Consider the following 15089-nt stretch of genomic DNA (forward strand, 5'->3'; position numbering starts at 1 on the left):
TCCGAAAATACCCTGCTCTGCTCTCACACTGGCTGACAGACTAGCTGAGGACAGAATGCTAGACTGGAAATCACTTTTCTTCCCAAGTTAGAAAGCATCACTCCCGTATCTTCAGTGTCTAAAGCAGCTGCTGGGAGTTCTGATGCCATTCTAAGTCCCAGCTCTTCCAACAAGGTCTATGCTGCTCCCCTCTCTGGAGCCTTTCAGATCCTTTCTTAATCACCAAGCTCTGACATTATCACAATGCCTCACCTCAGCCTATGGATCCTCTTTTATCCCTTGTGCAGGAACAGCTGTCCCCCCATTCTGTGACACAGCTCCTGATACCTCGACCTGCTTCGCCTGCTTTGCTTCTTGGTGCTCCCGTTAGTCATATTTTGGACCTCCTGAACCATGCTTCTAATTTTCTTATCTTTACCTTTCCCTCTCTTCTTGTTTGTTTAATTGTTTTCTGGAAGGCTTACACATTTATCTTCAACTTTCTAACTCTTACCCTATAAGTGTTTAAGGCAGCAATTATACATTGAATTTCCAATAGGCCATTCTTCTTTTCTAGTTATCTTTATTTGTTTTAGATTCTGATCTTACTTTGTGTGTGTGTGTGAGTGAGTGTGTGTGTGTGTGTGTGTGTGTGTGTGTGTGTGTGAGTGAGTGTGTATCACTGCATGTGTGCCACAGCACTAGTGGAGGTCAGAGAACAACTGTGTGGAGTTAAGTTCTCTCTTTCCAACTCTCTGTGGATTCTGGGCATCAAACTCAGGTCTTCAGGCTTAAATGACAAGCACTTATGCCCACTGAGCCATCTCATGGATACTGATCTTACTTCCTATTTTACCTTGTTTTGGTGTCAAATTTCCGTAGGTTTAAAAATCTCTACAATTTTCATTGTTGCTGTTTCTACTACATACTCCCTCCTGCCCTTTGGATAAGGTCTCATTCTCTAGCCCAGGCTAGCCTCACACTGACAATCCTCCTGTCTGAACTTTCCAAGTGCTAGCATTCTAGGCATGAGCCACCCGTCCCAATTTCTATGTCCCTTCATTCTCTTTTCTCCCATTTGATGAATGTAGGCCACTTACCTTTTAAATATTAAAGTGCTCAGAAACGCTAAGTGTGGAAATGGACAGAACAAAAGCAGTCTTACTGGGGGATGCACAGCTGAACCCAGCTGTTTGAATAAGGATCTTCAACTTCCAGCATCTTTCGTTTTTTTTTTTTCCTCTAGGAGGAATCTCCTGGCTGGGGTCTGCATACTTCATTCATATGATTCCCCCCACTGCAATTTCTACTATGTAAGTTTCTGCTGCCTCCAATGACTCTAGGCCGGCATTTTTCTGCTTTGCATGCCCTAGAGATCTCTTGCTGGAGAAGAGAGAAGGTAACCCAATTCTCCTGTTTCCAAAAGCACTGGCCACGTCGTCTGGCTGCTGAGTCTTCCTTGAGCTGTAGCCTTTGTCAGCTTGACTCTTGCTGGCTAGTCTTTATTGTGTGACAGTAGCAAAACTGAACCCTATGTAGTACCCACTCGTCAAACATGCATAACATCCAAAAGTTTGTTAGCTTGCAGTTTCTGCTGTACAGTCCTCCACAGCCCTGTGGTCTTACACTTTCCCACTCCTACACTCCTATTCCAATGAAGTATCAGTATTTGGTAGCAGCATTTAATACCTGGATTTAATCTACCACAGATACCTGGGTTCTATCTCAGAAATCCACTAAATTGACCAAATAAGAAGTGAATTCCAACACTAAACAGGAGAGGAAATGGGCAAAGGAGTGAAGGCCCACTGCCCAAGTACTTGCCCTCGTTGAGCAGGCTGAGCACAGGAGCAAATCCAGCTAGGGCACTATCAATTATCATGTGAGCAGGGTAAGCACTTCCCCTTCTCTGACCTTGTTTCCTGACCTATCAGCTGAGGCTCATATAACTTAAAGGAAGGCCTAAGTGCCACAAACATGTGGTGACTCTGTTAAAGTGGCAGGGGTGGACTACACCTGGAATCCCAGTGCTCCAAAGGTGGAGGCAGGAAAGTCAGAAGCTCAAGGTCATCACAGCTACATAGTGCGTTTGAGAGCAGCCAGGGAGACCTGAGACTGTGTCAAAGAAAAAGTACCCTGGAGAGTTTAGAATAAACTGCTGCATTGAAAGGTGATTTCCATATGAATGGAAAAGATGCTGTGGTACCTGAAGCATCAGGTCCTTCTGACTGCTGCTTTCTGTTAGAAGTCGGATGACTTGTTCTTGAGTATGAAACTTGCTATTGCTTTCGCTCAGAAGACTCTTGTAATGCTTCTCCACTGCCTTCTCTCTTTCATTCACTTCATTTTGTAGTTTTTCAACTTCATTTCTAAGGTCCTACCATAAGAAAAAGAAGAAAAATGGAGTTTACTTGTAAAGAGTTCAATGTGGGTTGGGAATTTAGCTCAGTGGTAGAGCAAGCGCAAGGCCCTGGGTTCGATCTTCAAAAGCAGAGTTCAAGGTGACAACCTCTTACCGGTTTCACTTCCAAAGTTCTGCTGATCAGTGCATTTAAAAAAAATACAGACTTCTTTCTCATTTAGAGTTTTACAAAAACCAATTTTCAGAAGTCACAAATTTAAAAAAGTCTTTATGCACATGGTATTATTTATAATGCTAAAAAAACAGAAAATGAAACAGCCTCAAACAAGGAAATAAGAGAAAATTAAAGAGAATAAAATATTTTTTAAAAACACAATTACAAGTAAAGACAAACCAAGATAATCAAGCTGTGTGTCTAACACAATGCTGGTTATTTCTTTCCTGCTTATCCAACTGAGGGAGCCCTTTGAGAAGACACCTGAACAGATGGACAGTAAGGGCATCCAGGAGATTTTACCTTTTCCCTGAGTTTCTAAAATTCTTTTTTACTTTTTTCAATGTGATTCTATAATGCAAGTAATCATCAGAAAAGAGGCCTTAACAGTGGTCTTAAAGAACTCGTAATAATTCACAAATAATCTTGGTAGAAAGTTTTTTAAAAGACAGGGATAAAAACAATATAGAGTAAGATTGCTACTACGTTACAATAGGTGCTTGTGAGGTTGACTTTGTGAAACTGACTATTTAGAAAACCAAACGACTGTAAACAAACCAGATGTGCACCAACAAGAATTAACTATGGCACTGTTTCACCACAGGAAAAGGAATAGGGTCTCTCAGAAGATGCCCCAGAGCAATCTCCAGAATGTATTAATGTAGATATTGAGGAAGGGAGAGCCAGGAGAAAGGAGATATGGTGAAATACATGGCAGTATGCTCTCCTAACACAAACTAAATGGCTGCCCATAAGCCAGGAAAGAGCTGGATAGAAGAAACAGAAGAAAAAACAGAACTAGCTTTACAGATGTGACCATTTAAAATTTTACACAATTATCTCCTTTAAAGTTCCCCTAAAACTAAAATAGAGCAAGCAAGCAAAGCAACAATGAGTCTGATTTTGCATGACTTTGATGAGTTGAGCAAACAGTTTCAGTAACCTGAAGTTGGAATAATGGGCATACCCTTACTAAGGGGAAGACAAAATATATGAAATTGGTTTAAGTCAGTGTGTCAGAAATAATGATGTTAGTAATAGTATCCTGAAATGCATGCACATACATAATATATAGTTATTAAATGAGTAGCTATTAAATTAGATCCAGGACTTCAACACAATTGAAAAGAAATACCAGCAGAAACAAAGTCAGACTCTCTGTAAATCTGATTCGTAGCTATCTACATGTTTACATTTTGCTGTTTCCTTCCTTCCAACCATTTCCCACCAAAAGAATGTGCTATTTCTGTGTTCCCAAAGTTCAGTACCTAAAACCCAATCACCTGCATCCTGACAACTAATGCTGCAGACCTCTAGAAAGGTGGACCCATCACTCTAAATTGTAACAGGTCCTCCAGAGAGCTGTGGAGCACATGAAAGTTCATCTCACAAGAACAGATGACTAACTGCACCAAGATGAGCCCAGACTTTTTTTCATGCCCAAGAGGAAGGAAGGGATCAAGGAAAACAATAATCACATCCAAGCGAACCAACCAGAAAAAGGTTTTTCCACTATCGAGGGGAGAAGATAGAGTTTTCATAAGGATGAGCAAGTAATCAAATACATCAAAAATCCACATTTGGTGGTAAGGATATGGCTTAATGGAAGAACCTTAGTATACACAAAGCCCTGGGTTGAGTCCTCAACAGGCATGCACACACAGTGGGGGTAAGGAAATCTATGAATTCATACTACTTTAAAAAACAAAACAAATAAGAAAACACTTTTAGTTGCTCTGATAAGAGAATAACTGCTCATCAGAGATATTCCAACCCCTAAATGGCAAAAAGGAATAAAGGTTAACAGATGAAATTCAAGCTGTTTATCAGCTGACTTTAAAGGGCACATGCCATCCTGGGTTATCAAGGTGGCTCCAGGGGCCCTTGAAGATGGAAGGGATGGCAGAAGATGCCTCTGGCAACCATGACTAGCACTGAGGATGGAAAGGAGCCATTGGTCCAGAAATCAGTCAGTTTCCAGCATCTCCAGCCATCAAGAAGAATACAACCCTAAGAGCAGTCTCCACCTGGACTTGGGGAGCCCTGTCTCAGACTCCTGCCTTCTAGAAGAGTTAAGACTACATCTATTCTGTGAGAAAGTGCTGTAGCTAGAAAGAAATGCCTTCCAAGGTATCTACAGAACTCCTTTTGTTATTTTTACATTTAACTTTTCCTGTATGAACTGCCCCTCTTAACAAACAGCTAGATAAGAAGAAACAAGTATATTTTTACAGGGATATTCATCTATAAAATAAGAAATACTAAAATCAGACAATCACCATTTTGTAAACAATCACAAAATCAGAGACTCAAATACTGGGGAGAAACAAATACTTTTAGATAAAATGATGCCCCCCACCAAGGGAAAAACATGAAGCTATCTTAGATCCTTAATCCAAAATAAGATCCCAAAGCTATCACGAACTCCAAACAGTAAACCAAAATTCAATTCTCAAGGGGGTTAAGGATTTTTGGAGTCAGATGTTTGTTTTGAATTCTACAAGCAAAACTGCCCCTTAGTGTCTCTGGGTGAATGGATCCAGAACCCTAAAGGATACCAAAAGTAACACCCAAGTCCTTCCTATAACAGTATAATATTTGCATGGAATCCGCCCACGTCCTCCAATTACTATAATATTTAGAACAATGCAAATGTTGTACACAGCTGTTACACAATATTGTTAGAGAATAATGGCCACAAGTCTCTACATGCTTAATACAGACACAATTTTTAACTCAAGCTTGGTTAAATATGTCAATGCAGAATCCAGACACAGAGCCAGCTGTAATGCTAAAGCAACAGTAACAGAATAACAACCAATGAGCTAGTCCTGCCAACAGCTTCAGCCATGTTCAAGTTGTGAATGCTTCTTTTGGACCGTCTCCAACTGCAATGAGTTTTTACATTATTTTTACTTCGGTTTCAACTTTTTCCCATTTTTATTTATTCTATTATACCATGACGTACAAAGAACATACAGCAACTAAGTAAGACATTAAAAAACAATTTTTTTTATTTATTTATTTATTTTTTAAAGGAAGGCTGTTGTGAAACCTGGCCTAATCTGCAGAGAAAATTCCAGGACAGCTAGGTCTGCAGAATAAGACCCTGTCTCCAAAAACAAAAACTAAACTAATTCTACACAATCTTCTCATTTAGCAATTTGAACAAGTACGGCAAAATTCATTGTACTGTATCCTTACCATCTCCAACTATTTGAGCTTCCACATCATATGTTTTTACAGTTTACTGCTTTTTTATTGCTGAAGGTATCTTTTAGCTTTACATTTAATTTTTCAGGAAAATCTCTGAGAGGAATTTCTAGGTCTAAAGGTCTGTACATTTTAAGGACTCTTCCTTAAGAGGCAGTATGAAAAAAACAAACAGAACCAAAAAAACACAACAAAGCCCATCACATCCCTGTTAGTTTCCAAAATATTTGCCAATAGAACTGATAGTAAAGGCTTCTTCATATGCATTAAAATTTGCATTTTCTTGATCGCCAACCACATCTGTATAGAAGTGACTACTGTTCTTTCTCCTTGCACACTGCTCTGGCTAGCTATGAGTGACAATACTTTCAAGAACAGTTCAAACAAATGCTGTTCCTTTAAGAAACATCTACAAGGGGCCTAGAGAGATGACTCAACAGTTAATGAAACTGGCTGCTCTTCTAGAGGACTGGGTTTCATTTCCAGCACCCACATGGCAGCTCACAGCCATCTGTAACTTCAATTCCCAGAGAGCTGATGCCCTCTCTTCTGGCCTCTGTAGGCATAAGCCATGTAAGCAGTGCATAGATATACATGCATGCAAAGCACTCATATACATAAAAAAATAAATTAATTAAAAATAAAAATAAAAGAATCACCCAAGGTGTGCACTTACAAAACACAGATTCAATTCATGCACATCAAAATACCTACCATGGCAAAAAGTCCATCAACCTTTCTAAAGGTATTACAAAAGAGGCAGGATTCACCTGTCCAGCAAACAGGACTTCATTTTATTATCCCCACCAGGAGGTGGTGGCACATACCTTTAATCCCAGCACTTGGGAGGCAGAGGAAAGCAGATCTCTGTGAATTCAAAGCCAGCCTGGTCTATAGCTAAAGTTATGCAAAGAAACTCTGTCTCCAATAACCAAAAAAAAAAAAAAAAGAGAAAGAGAATATCAAAAAATATTTTCCCCTTGGGATCTTGTTGCTGTTTCTAATCAAGGTGAATACACACCAGTGCCAGAGAAATGGCTGTGACTAAGAAGTAGGCAATACAACAAGAAGGACCTGGAATGCTCCCACATTTAGGGTCACTGGAACACAAGCTGTTGGGGCAAGCACCTACCATGATCCAAAGCATGTGCCAGGCACTGTCATAGTTAATCTATTTCATCTCAAAATTTATGATAGAGGTAAAACGGTGCATGTGTTTAATCTCAGTACTCAGGAGGTAGAGGCAGGCAGAATTCTTAGTTCAAAGCCAGCCTGGTCTACATAGTTGAGCTCTAGGCCAGCCAGAGCTCCCGGTAAGACCTTGCCTCAAAAACAAAAGTATGATGACCTTTGAGCCCACCTGACTCCAGCTGAACTCTGGCTACCTCAAGCTCTCTGCTTACTGCTCTCCCCAATCATTCTGCACTGGCAACTGATTGTCTTTCTCTGGCTCTTAGATTGAAGGTATGTACTCAAATCAGGACCTTCATGCTTTCTATACCCAACGCCTATGGTTCAGGGCTGTTCCTCACCTCCTGCAGGCCTGACACATCACTCCAGTTTTCATAACCTCCCTCTCTCCATACTCCCTTCACCTGTTATCTCTTCCCACAGTACCTGCTAATATAGTATACCCATCTTGTGTAAACTTTTTCAGTCCCACAAGAGCAGATCATATCTTCTTTACCGCTGCAACTCTATCCCCTATAATGACACCATACATATAGAAGGTACTACAGCAGATTAAAGAGAGCCATAAATTCTTTGATAGGGAGTCCATGTATCCACTTTTTAAAGTTTAGGAATGTAGTGACCATTGCAACCTAAAGAACATGGGCTGCTTCTGGACCAGGCCTGGAAGGTTCTAATTCCTGTCTCTTCAGGTACTCTTTTGGAGGCTTGCAAGTCCTACATCTAAAAGGCCTGGCCATCCTAATTCTCCTATGCTGGAGAGGCCAAATGCATGTATTCCAGTTGATAACTTCAGCTTAATTTTCCACCGATCTCCAACAAGGTACCAAACATAAGAGTCATTTGCCCTCCAAAGCAGCTCACCTATCAAATGAGTACAAGTAAGGGGCATGTAGAGCAAAAAAAAACATTCAGATGAGCCTGTCTAAATTCTTGGCTAGTAAAATGAAATATAAATTCATCACTTTAGACACTAACTTTGGGGGTGATCTGTTATATAGCAATAGATAACCAAATTAGCACTCAATAAGATATCCAAGCACCTACTGGATAAATGAGGTAAAGAATAAGTGAGTAAATTGATAAGTAAAGATAGAGGGTGAAATTTGGGGTCTCATGCTCTATCAATGAGGTATACTCCAGCCCTACTCCCATTTTATGAGCAAGGAGAGAGGCTATGGGAACCTAATTTACTTGTGATCACAATGATTAAGGAATGACACTTGGACACTTAGCTGGTATCTAGTTCTAAACCCTCTCAGTGCACATCTACACCAAAGCACATATCTAGTCTTTTTTGTAATAATGCAGTATCCTCAATCCATCCACCACACCACTTTGAGAGACCATGAGACAGACAGACAGACAGACAGACACACACACACACACACACACACACACACACACACACAAAATTCAATGAAGTTTAAGACTTTACATTAAGACCACCTAAACATAACTCTCTAACATCACTTGGGGCAAGAGAGAAGGCATGAAGACTTGAGTCTGATCACCAGCACCTGTGCAAAAACTAGACCTAGGCAGTCTATAACCCCACAGCTGGGGAGGAGGCACAGAGTTCACTGGCCAGCCTGGCAGAATCAGTGAGTTCCAGGTTCAGTGCGAAACCATATCAAAAAATAAGGTGGTGAGTGTTATGGGTTGTCTTAATATATGCTGTGAATATGTGTTACTCCCATTGGTTAATAAATAAAGCTGCATTGGCCTATAGCCAGGCAGTATGAAGCCAGGCGGGAAAATCCAAGAGAGATAGTGTGATGATATTTTATCTGTGTCCCCCAATAAAGTTTATCTGAGGATCAGAGGAAAAAGTCACCTACTATATTAAACATAGCAGTCAGGCAATGGTAGCACACGTCTTTAATCCTATTGCTTAGGAGACAGGGATCCATCTGGATCTCTGTGAGTTCAAGGCCACACTGGGAACAGAGCCAGGTGTGGTGGCACACACCTTAAATTCCAACACTAGTTAACCATAAAGCTCTGTAGGTTTGTACAGACAGACAGGAAGTGACAGAGCTGGGCAGGAAGAGGAAGTGATGTAGCTGGGCAGAGAGGAAATTAGTTGGCAGGACAGAAAGGCATATAGGTGTGGGTATACAGGAAATGGGTCTTTTTGGATTCTGTGGAGTTGATGAGGTGAGGTTAGCTGTGGCTTTTCCTATTCCTCTGATCTCTCAGGTTTTAACCCCAATATCTGGCTCTAGGTTTTTTATTTAATAAGACCTTTTAAGATTCATGTTACATTTGGAATCCAACTTGTGGGGTACAAATTCACAGAAAAAGTCGCTTGTGGCTTTAAAGGCCCCTTGGCTCAGGCCAGAGCTGCCAGAGGTTGGATGTATGCTACAGTTAGATCTCTACTCACATGGGCCAGAGTCTCTGGCTTTTTCTCTCCTGTCAGCAGCTGGCATCTCTTCTCTCTTTTCTTCCTCCTATCAGCTTGAATTTCCTGCCTGCCTCTAAGCTGCCTTGCCATAAGCCAAACGGCTTTATTTATTGAGATAAGCCCTGCACTTTCACGTCATGCAGAGATCGGACAACAAATGATACAGCTACGTCTCCCAGGGCTTGACAATTAACCCAAAATTTTTTCATGATCCCCTAAAGATGCCTTTGCCCCCAAACAGTAGAAAGTAATTTTAAGAACACAACACCCATATTCCCAAGAGATGGGGCTGGTGGTTTATTGGTCTTTTAATGAGTTTTAGATAATGGTCATTGTTTAGGATGGTTGGTTACAAGTGGTTATTGTTAATGGTCAGGAAAAAGGCTAAACAAAGGAGATTAGATTTAAGGTTCTTGTTTGAAAAAAGAAAAAGAAAAAAGATATAGATAAGAAGTAGATTATTGAATCTACTCTGAAAAGAAAAAAGAAAGGCAGGAGAGACACCATTCTGCCATCCATGGAACAGCATGTAATGGCACACAGATAAAGCCACGGATCACATGGTGACATACAGATTAATAGAAATGGGTTAATTTAAGATATAAGAGCTGGCTAGCTAGCAAGAAAACTGAGCCAGAGGCCATGGTCATGCAATTCGTAATTGATATAAGCCCCTGTGTGTTTAGTTGGGTCTGAGCGGCTGCAGGACCAGGCAGGACACAGAAAAACTTCCAACTACAAGAAAGAAAAAGAGAGTAAGGGGGAGACCCAAACTGCTGTCCAAGGAGCAACATATAATGGGACACATGTAAAGCCACGGAACACATGGCAATACATAGATTCATAGTTATGGGTTGAGTTAAATTATAAGAGCTAGCTAGTAAGAAGCTTGAGCCATAGGCCATATAATTTGCAATTAATATTAAGCCTCTGTGTAATTATTTTATAAGTGTGTGGGACTGTGGGGCTGGGTGGGGCCAGGGTGAGACTAGAGAAACTTAAGGCTACCGGTGAGCAACAAAGAAGATGCCTGACATCAACTTTTGGACTTCAGCATACACACTAGCACACATGTGCACATGCCCACATGAACACATACATGAACCCCCCCACACACACACACACACAATAAATCTGCACACTACCTTAAGAAGAGTGTGCTTTCTTTAGAATTTTGTTTTAGTTGTGAATAATTTAATATTTTACTTTTAATTGGTAAATAACCATTTTTATGGGTAAAATGTCATGTTTTGATGTATGTATACACTGTGGAACAACTATATCAAGATAATTAACATGTTTGTCAGTTAAATGTCTCTTTTAGTGACATTTAAAATTTATCCTTTTAACAATATTAAAAATTTTAAATATATTATATTCACTATGCCATACAACAGATCTGGAAAAAATATTCCTATTTGAAATTCTGTCCCTTTGGTCAACATCTCTCCATATTCCTCCACAAATGCCCCATACTCAAGGAAGTACCATTCTACTCTTTACTTCTGGGGGATCAGCTTCTTTAGATTCCAGCTCCACTTACGTTGGTATAAATGACAGTTTCATTTTATGACTGAAGAAGAAATATCCTGTGTGTATGTGTATGGTGGGTGTGCATTTTCCTTATCCCCACAGGAAGTGTTGAACACTTACATTGCTTCCTTTCTTGACTGCTGTCAATAGTGCTCTAGTGAATGAGAAAAGAAAGTGGAGCTATTTCTTCAACATACTGACTTCAATCCTTCTGGATATATACACAAAAGTGCAATTACTGAATTGTAAGATAATTCTAGTTCATTTTCTCAGGAACTTTTATACTGTTCTCCAAAATGATTCTACTACTTTACATCCCCATACAACAGATCTGGAAATCTGTGCACAGGAGTCCCCTTTCTCTGCATCCTCCCCAGCACTTGTTATCTTTCTTCTCTTTGGTAATAACCATTCTAACAGCTTCAAGGTGATACGTTGTTGTTGTGGTGGTGGTTGTAATTTGCATTTCCACAATGACTGTTGTCCCACCTCCATTCATTGAGGAGGTTATTCATTCCTAGCCCAGGACCATATTTTAATTATAATTGCTTTGCTGTCTATTTGATAAAAAATAGTATTCCAATCCTTAAAACATTCATACTTCATGTGCATAGTATCACAACTCTATTTACACCAACTGCTATGTTCAGCTCTTTCCTTTAAACACTTGTCAGACTCATTTTTTGAGGGATGACTCAAGTTCTAACACAGTGGTTCTCAACCTTCGTAATGCTGCAACCCTTTAATACAGTTCCTCAATGTTGTGGTGAACCCCCAAACATAAAATTATTTCACTGCTACTTCATAACTGTAATTTTGCTACTGTTATGAATCATAATGTAAATATCTGATATGCAGGATATATCTGTTATGTGACCCCTGTGAAAAGGTCATTTGATCCCCAGAGGGGCTGCAACCATTAGGATGAGAAATGCTGTTCTAGTATGTATCTGGTGGTAATCATTTGTTCTACTCTTCTTTATCATTTTTTTTATGAGTTTTAATTCTGCTATCTAGAGGAACATGTGAGAAAGGCTACTAGAGTATACCACGTTCTCTCACATGTCCCCCAGAGTTAAGACATGAAAATGGCCTGTCTCATAATTCTATAAAGTATCACTCTTCAAGATTAGGCGGACAAGCCTAAGTTCTAACATAGCCCTTGGTGCACTATGAGAGAAATAAAGAGACTAAAAGGAAGGAGAGAGGGAGGGAGAGAGGGAGGGAGGGAGAGAATATACATGCATCAGGGGATATATGACTCACAGTAAGAAGATAAGCCTTTTCCCTTAGTATGATTATATGAACTATGGAACTCATCATTTTCTGAGCACCAGCTATAAGCCAACCAATGGGCCAAGGCATTGTGATGTGAGATACTACTAACTTTATTAACTGCCTACATGGTAAGGGTCATTAGTCTTACTTCCCAGAAAGGTAAACAATGCTCATAGAGACAGAGAGCCTGACAAAGATTTATGTAATTTCTAATGTTGCAATTGAAAACCAAACCAGTGTGGCCCAAATTCTGTGGTCTCAACCCCAACTGTTAAGACCAAAATTACTAAATCACTCTATATCATGGGCTTTCATTAGGCAATACTTCCAATATCAGAAGTCAATTGTACAATGTATCTACACTTGAACATCTGAGGCCCTCCTCCAGATAGATGGGGCAGGAACAGGATCTACCTACTCATATGGTCAGCAATGAGAAAAGGCTTAAAGCAAAGAGACTGGAGGCTATGGAAGGATGTGTGTTAAGGTGGCCTTGAGGAGAACAGCTGCCATGGCAACACAAAGACAGCTAACTGACTCATGCTCTCACAACCCATGGAGTTATAATAAATGTTTCGGGGAGGCATGGAGACGGCATGCCTTGCTGAAGCAAAACAATCAGAACTGAAAATTGATGACCTTGGGTGGTTCCCTCAAATCTCCTTCAATATTCAAGGGCTGTCTAAATAGACAGACTTTGCCTTGAATCATGGCTCAACTGCTAACTAGCTATGTAACCCTGGACATAAATGGTTCCCTTCTCAGAAAGAAGATGATAAGGTAGCTTGTTTGGGCTTTGAGGTTAAATGAAAGAACGCAGGATGAGTGACCAGCATGAATGCTAAGGATGAGATACAATAAGTCTCTACCCTCTTAGTAGATAGAGTACATGAAAGATAAAGAGCCTGGACTTGAGGCTCTTTGTAGCCAAGAACCCACAAATCCTGCCCTAATGACCACCTCTGCACCCCAGAGCTAATCTTGGACCTGTACAGATGAATACATAACAGACTGAGAGTAAAAATACAAACTTGTGACATTACATATCCAAAGTAGGACTTGGTAAGAAGAATTTTTTGAGTTCTTTGCTGTTGCTGTCATTATTTGGGGAGGGGAAAGGGCATGCCCAACTTAATCAACCCATTTAAAGCCTCTTCCTTAAGAATCCAGGAGTGAAAGAGAAGATTCATGAGGAAATAATGGAGTCAGTCCTCCCAACAGAGCTGGGCCTCATAGGTCTGAATTGGAAAGCAGAAGAATCTACAACTCAGGCTCTTACCTTAAAGTACCATGCCTCCCCCTTAGTTAATAAGGATGGCCCCATAAATATTCTGGTCACTAATCTACTGAGTAACTCTCCCATGAAGAAGAATCAGAAGAAGGAAGGGTTCTCACCGCAGAATTAGGTGCAGGGGGCTCAGCCCCTCCTCTCATGGCATCTCCTTCACACGCCTCCTTTAGAACAAAGACAACTGTGGCAATTTCCCAACTATCTCTTTATTTTCAACAAGCCACATGGAGACAGTAACTATAGATGGAAATTAAAGAGAGAGCAGCCCATCCCTGGCTCTCTTAAACCAGCCTTGTTTCCCCCCACCATTTCATTCAAACCAGTCCTGTCACCCCACCATTTCATTCAGACACTTTCCAGGTGCTCTGCCTGTCTCCACCAACCCCCTTCCACATGAAAATATCACACACACACACACACACACACACACACACACACACACACACACACACACAAACTGCATAGAGGCAGCATGCCACTTCCAAGGTCCAACCATGGAGCCATCTCTTTCACAAAGCACTCCTTGATGAAATCACCCTCCCTATTGAGTCGAGGGAGCTCAAGAAACTTAAAGTATCAAGATTTAAAATCATGTTACTAAATTTAACTATACTAAATTCTATTTATCTGTTTTTAAAAAGTCACCCAAATCCAATCTCCTAACAATTATAACTCTCTTATAATAAACTCTGAAGCTATCAAAATGGATAAAATTCCTAATAATTTAAAAAGAAGGTTTTTAAAGTCAGTAAAAGGGCTGGAGAGATAATGGCTATACAGTTAAGGGGGCATACTCCTCTTCCAGAGGACCCCACTTCGATTCTCAGCACCCATGTCAGATGACTCTCAAAAACCTGTAACTCCAGTTTCAGGGAGATCAACCACTTCTGGCATCTTTGGGCATTGCACTCCTATGAACATACACACACACACACACACACACACACACACACACACACACACACACAATTTTTCTTTTAAAAGAAAGTCAGTGAGCTCCAAAAACATACAGGTAAACAATTAGACAAAAATCAGGAAAACAATACACAATATGAATAAGAAATTTTAAAAAAGAATGAATCAAAATTTTAAAAAACTCAATAAATCAGATTTTTAAAATTTTAATTGAAAGCCTTAACAGATAAATCAAGCAAAAGAAAGAACCTTGGAACTTAAAATATCATATTCAGACAGAAAAGATTAAGTATGAAGCATCATGGGAGGTTTCTGGGGCACCATCAAGAGATCAAATGTGTGTCACTGGCATTCCTAACGTGAAAGAAATAAAGGGAAAAGGCATTGAAAAACTACTCAATGAGAGACAAGAAAACAAAAACAAAAACGAACTTCCTAATAGTGGAGAAAACATGGATATTCAGACTCAATAACCCTATAGAACCCAAATAGAAAGGATGATACCCCCCCCACCAAAAAAAATTCCTTACCACACACAGGAGGACAAAGAAAAGAAAAAGAAAAAAACTTAAAAGTTTGCAAGAGAAAAACATCAAGTTACATTTAAGGGCAAACCCATTAAACTAACAGCAAATTTCTTACCAGAAATCTGCAAAGGGTGTGGACTGACATATTTCAAGTCCTTAAGAAAGTAACTGTCAAC

At 40.1% G+C, this 15089-nt stretch overlaps 1 protein-coding gene across 6 annotated transcripts in view; it reads right to left on the minus strand.

Annotated features, from left to right (window-relative positions):
* Cdk5rap2 (CDK5 regulatory subunit associated protein 2) overlaps positions 1-15089 on the minus strand; it is a 198011-nt gene that overhangs the window by 97497 nt on the left and 85425 nt on the right. For 5 of the 6 annotated variants that reach the window (XM_036179220.1, XM_036179218.1, XM_036179222.1 and 2 more), the window contains one exon: positions 2186-2356. The exons of the other annotated variant lie outside the window; for it this stretch is intronic. In XM_036179220.1, the coding sequence (XP_036035113.1) occupies positions 2186-2356 (171 nt within the window). The remainder of the gene's footprint in view (positions 1-2185; positions 2357-15089) is intronic. 6 annotated transcript variants of the gene reach the window in all.

The sequence above is a fragment of the Onychomys torridus genome, chromosome 2 (genome assembly GCF_903995425.1).
Source record: "Onychomys torridus chromosome 2, mOncTor1.1, whole genome shotgun sequence".
Taxonomy (NCBI): domain Eukaryota; kingdom Metazoa; phylum Chordata; class Mammalia; order Rodentia; family Cricetidae; genus Onychomys; species Onychomys torridus.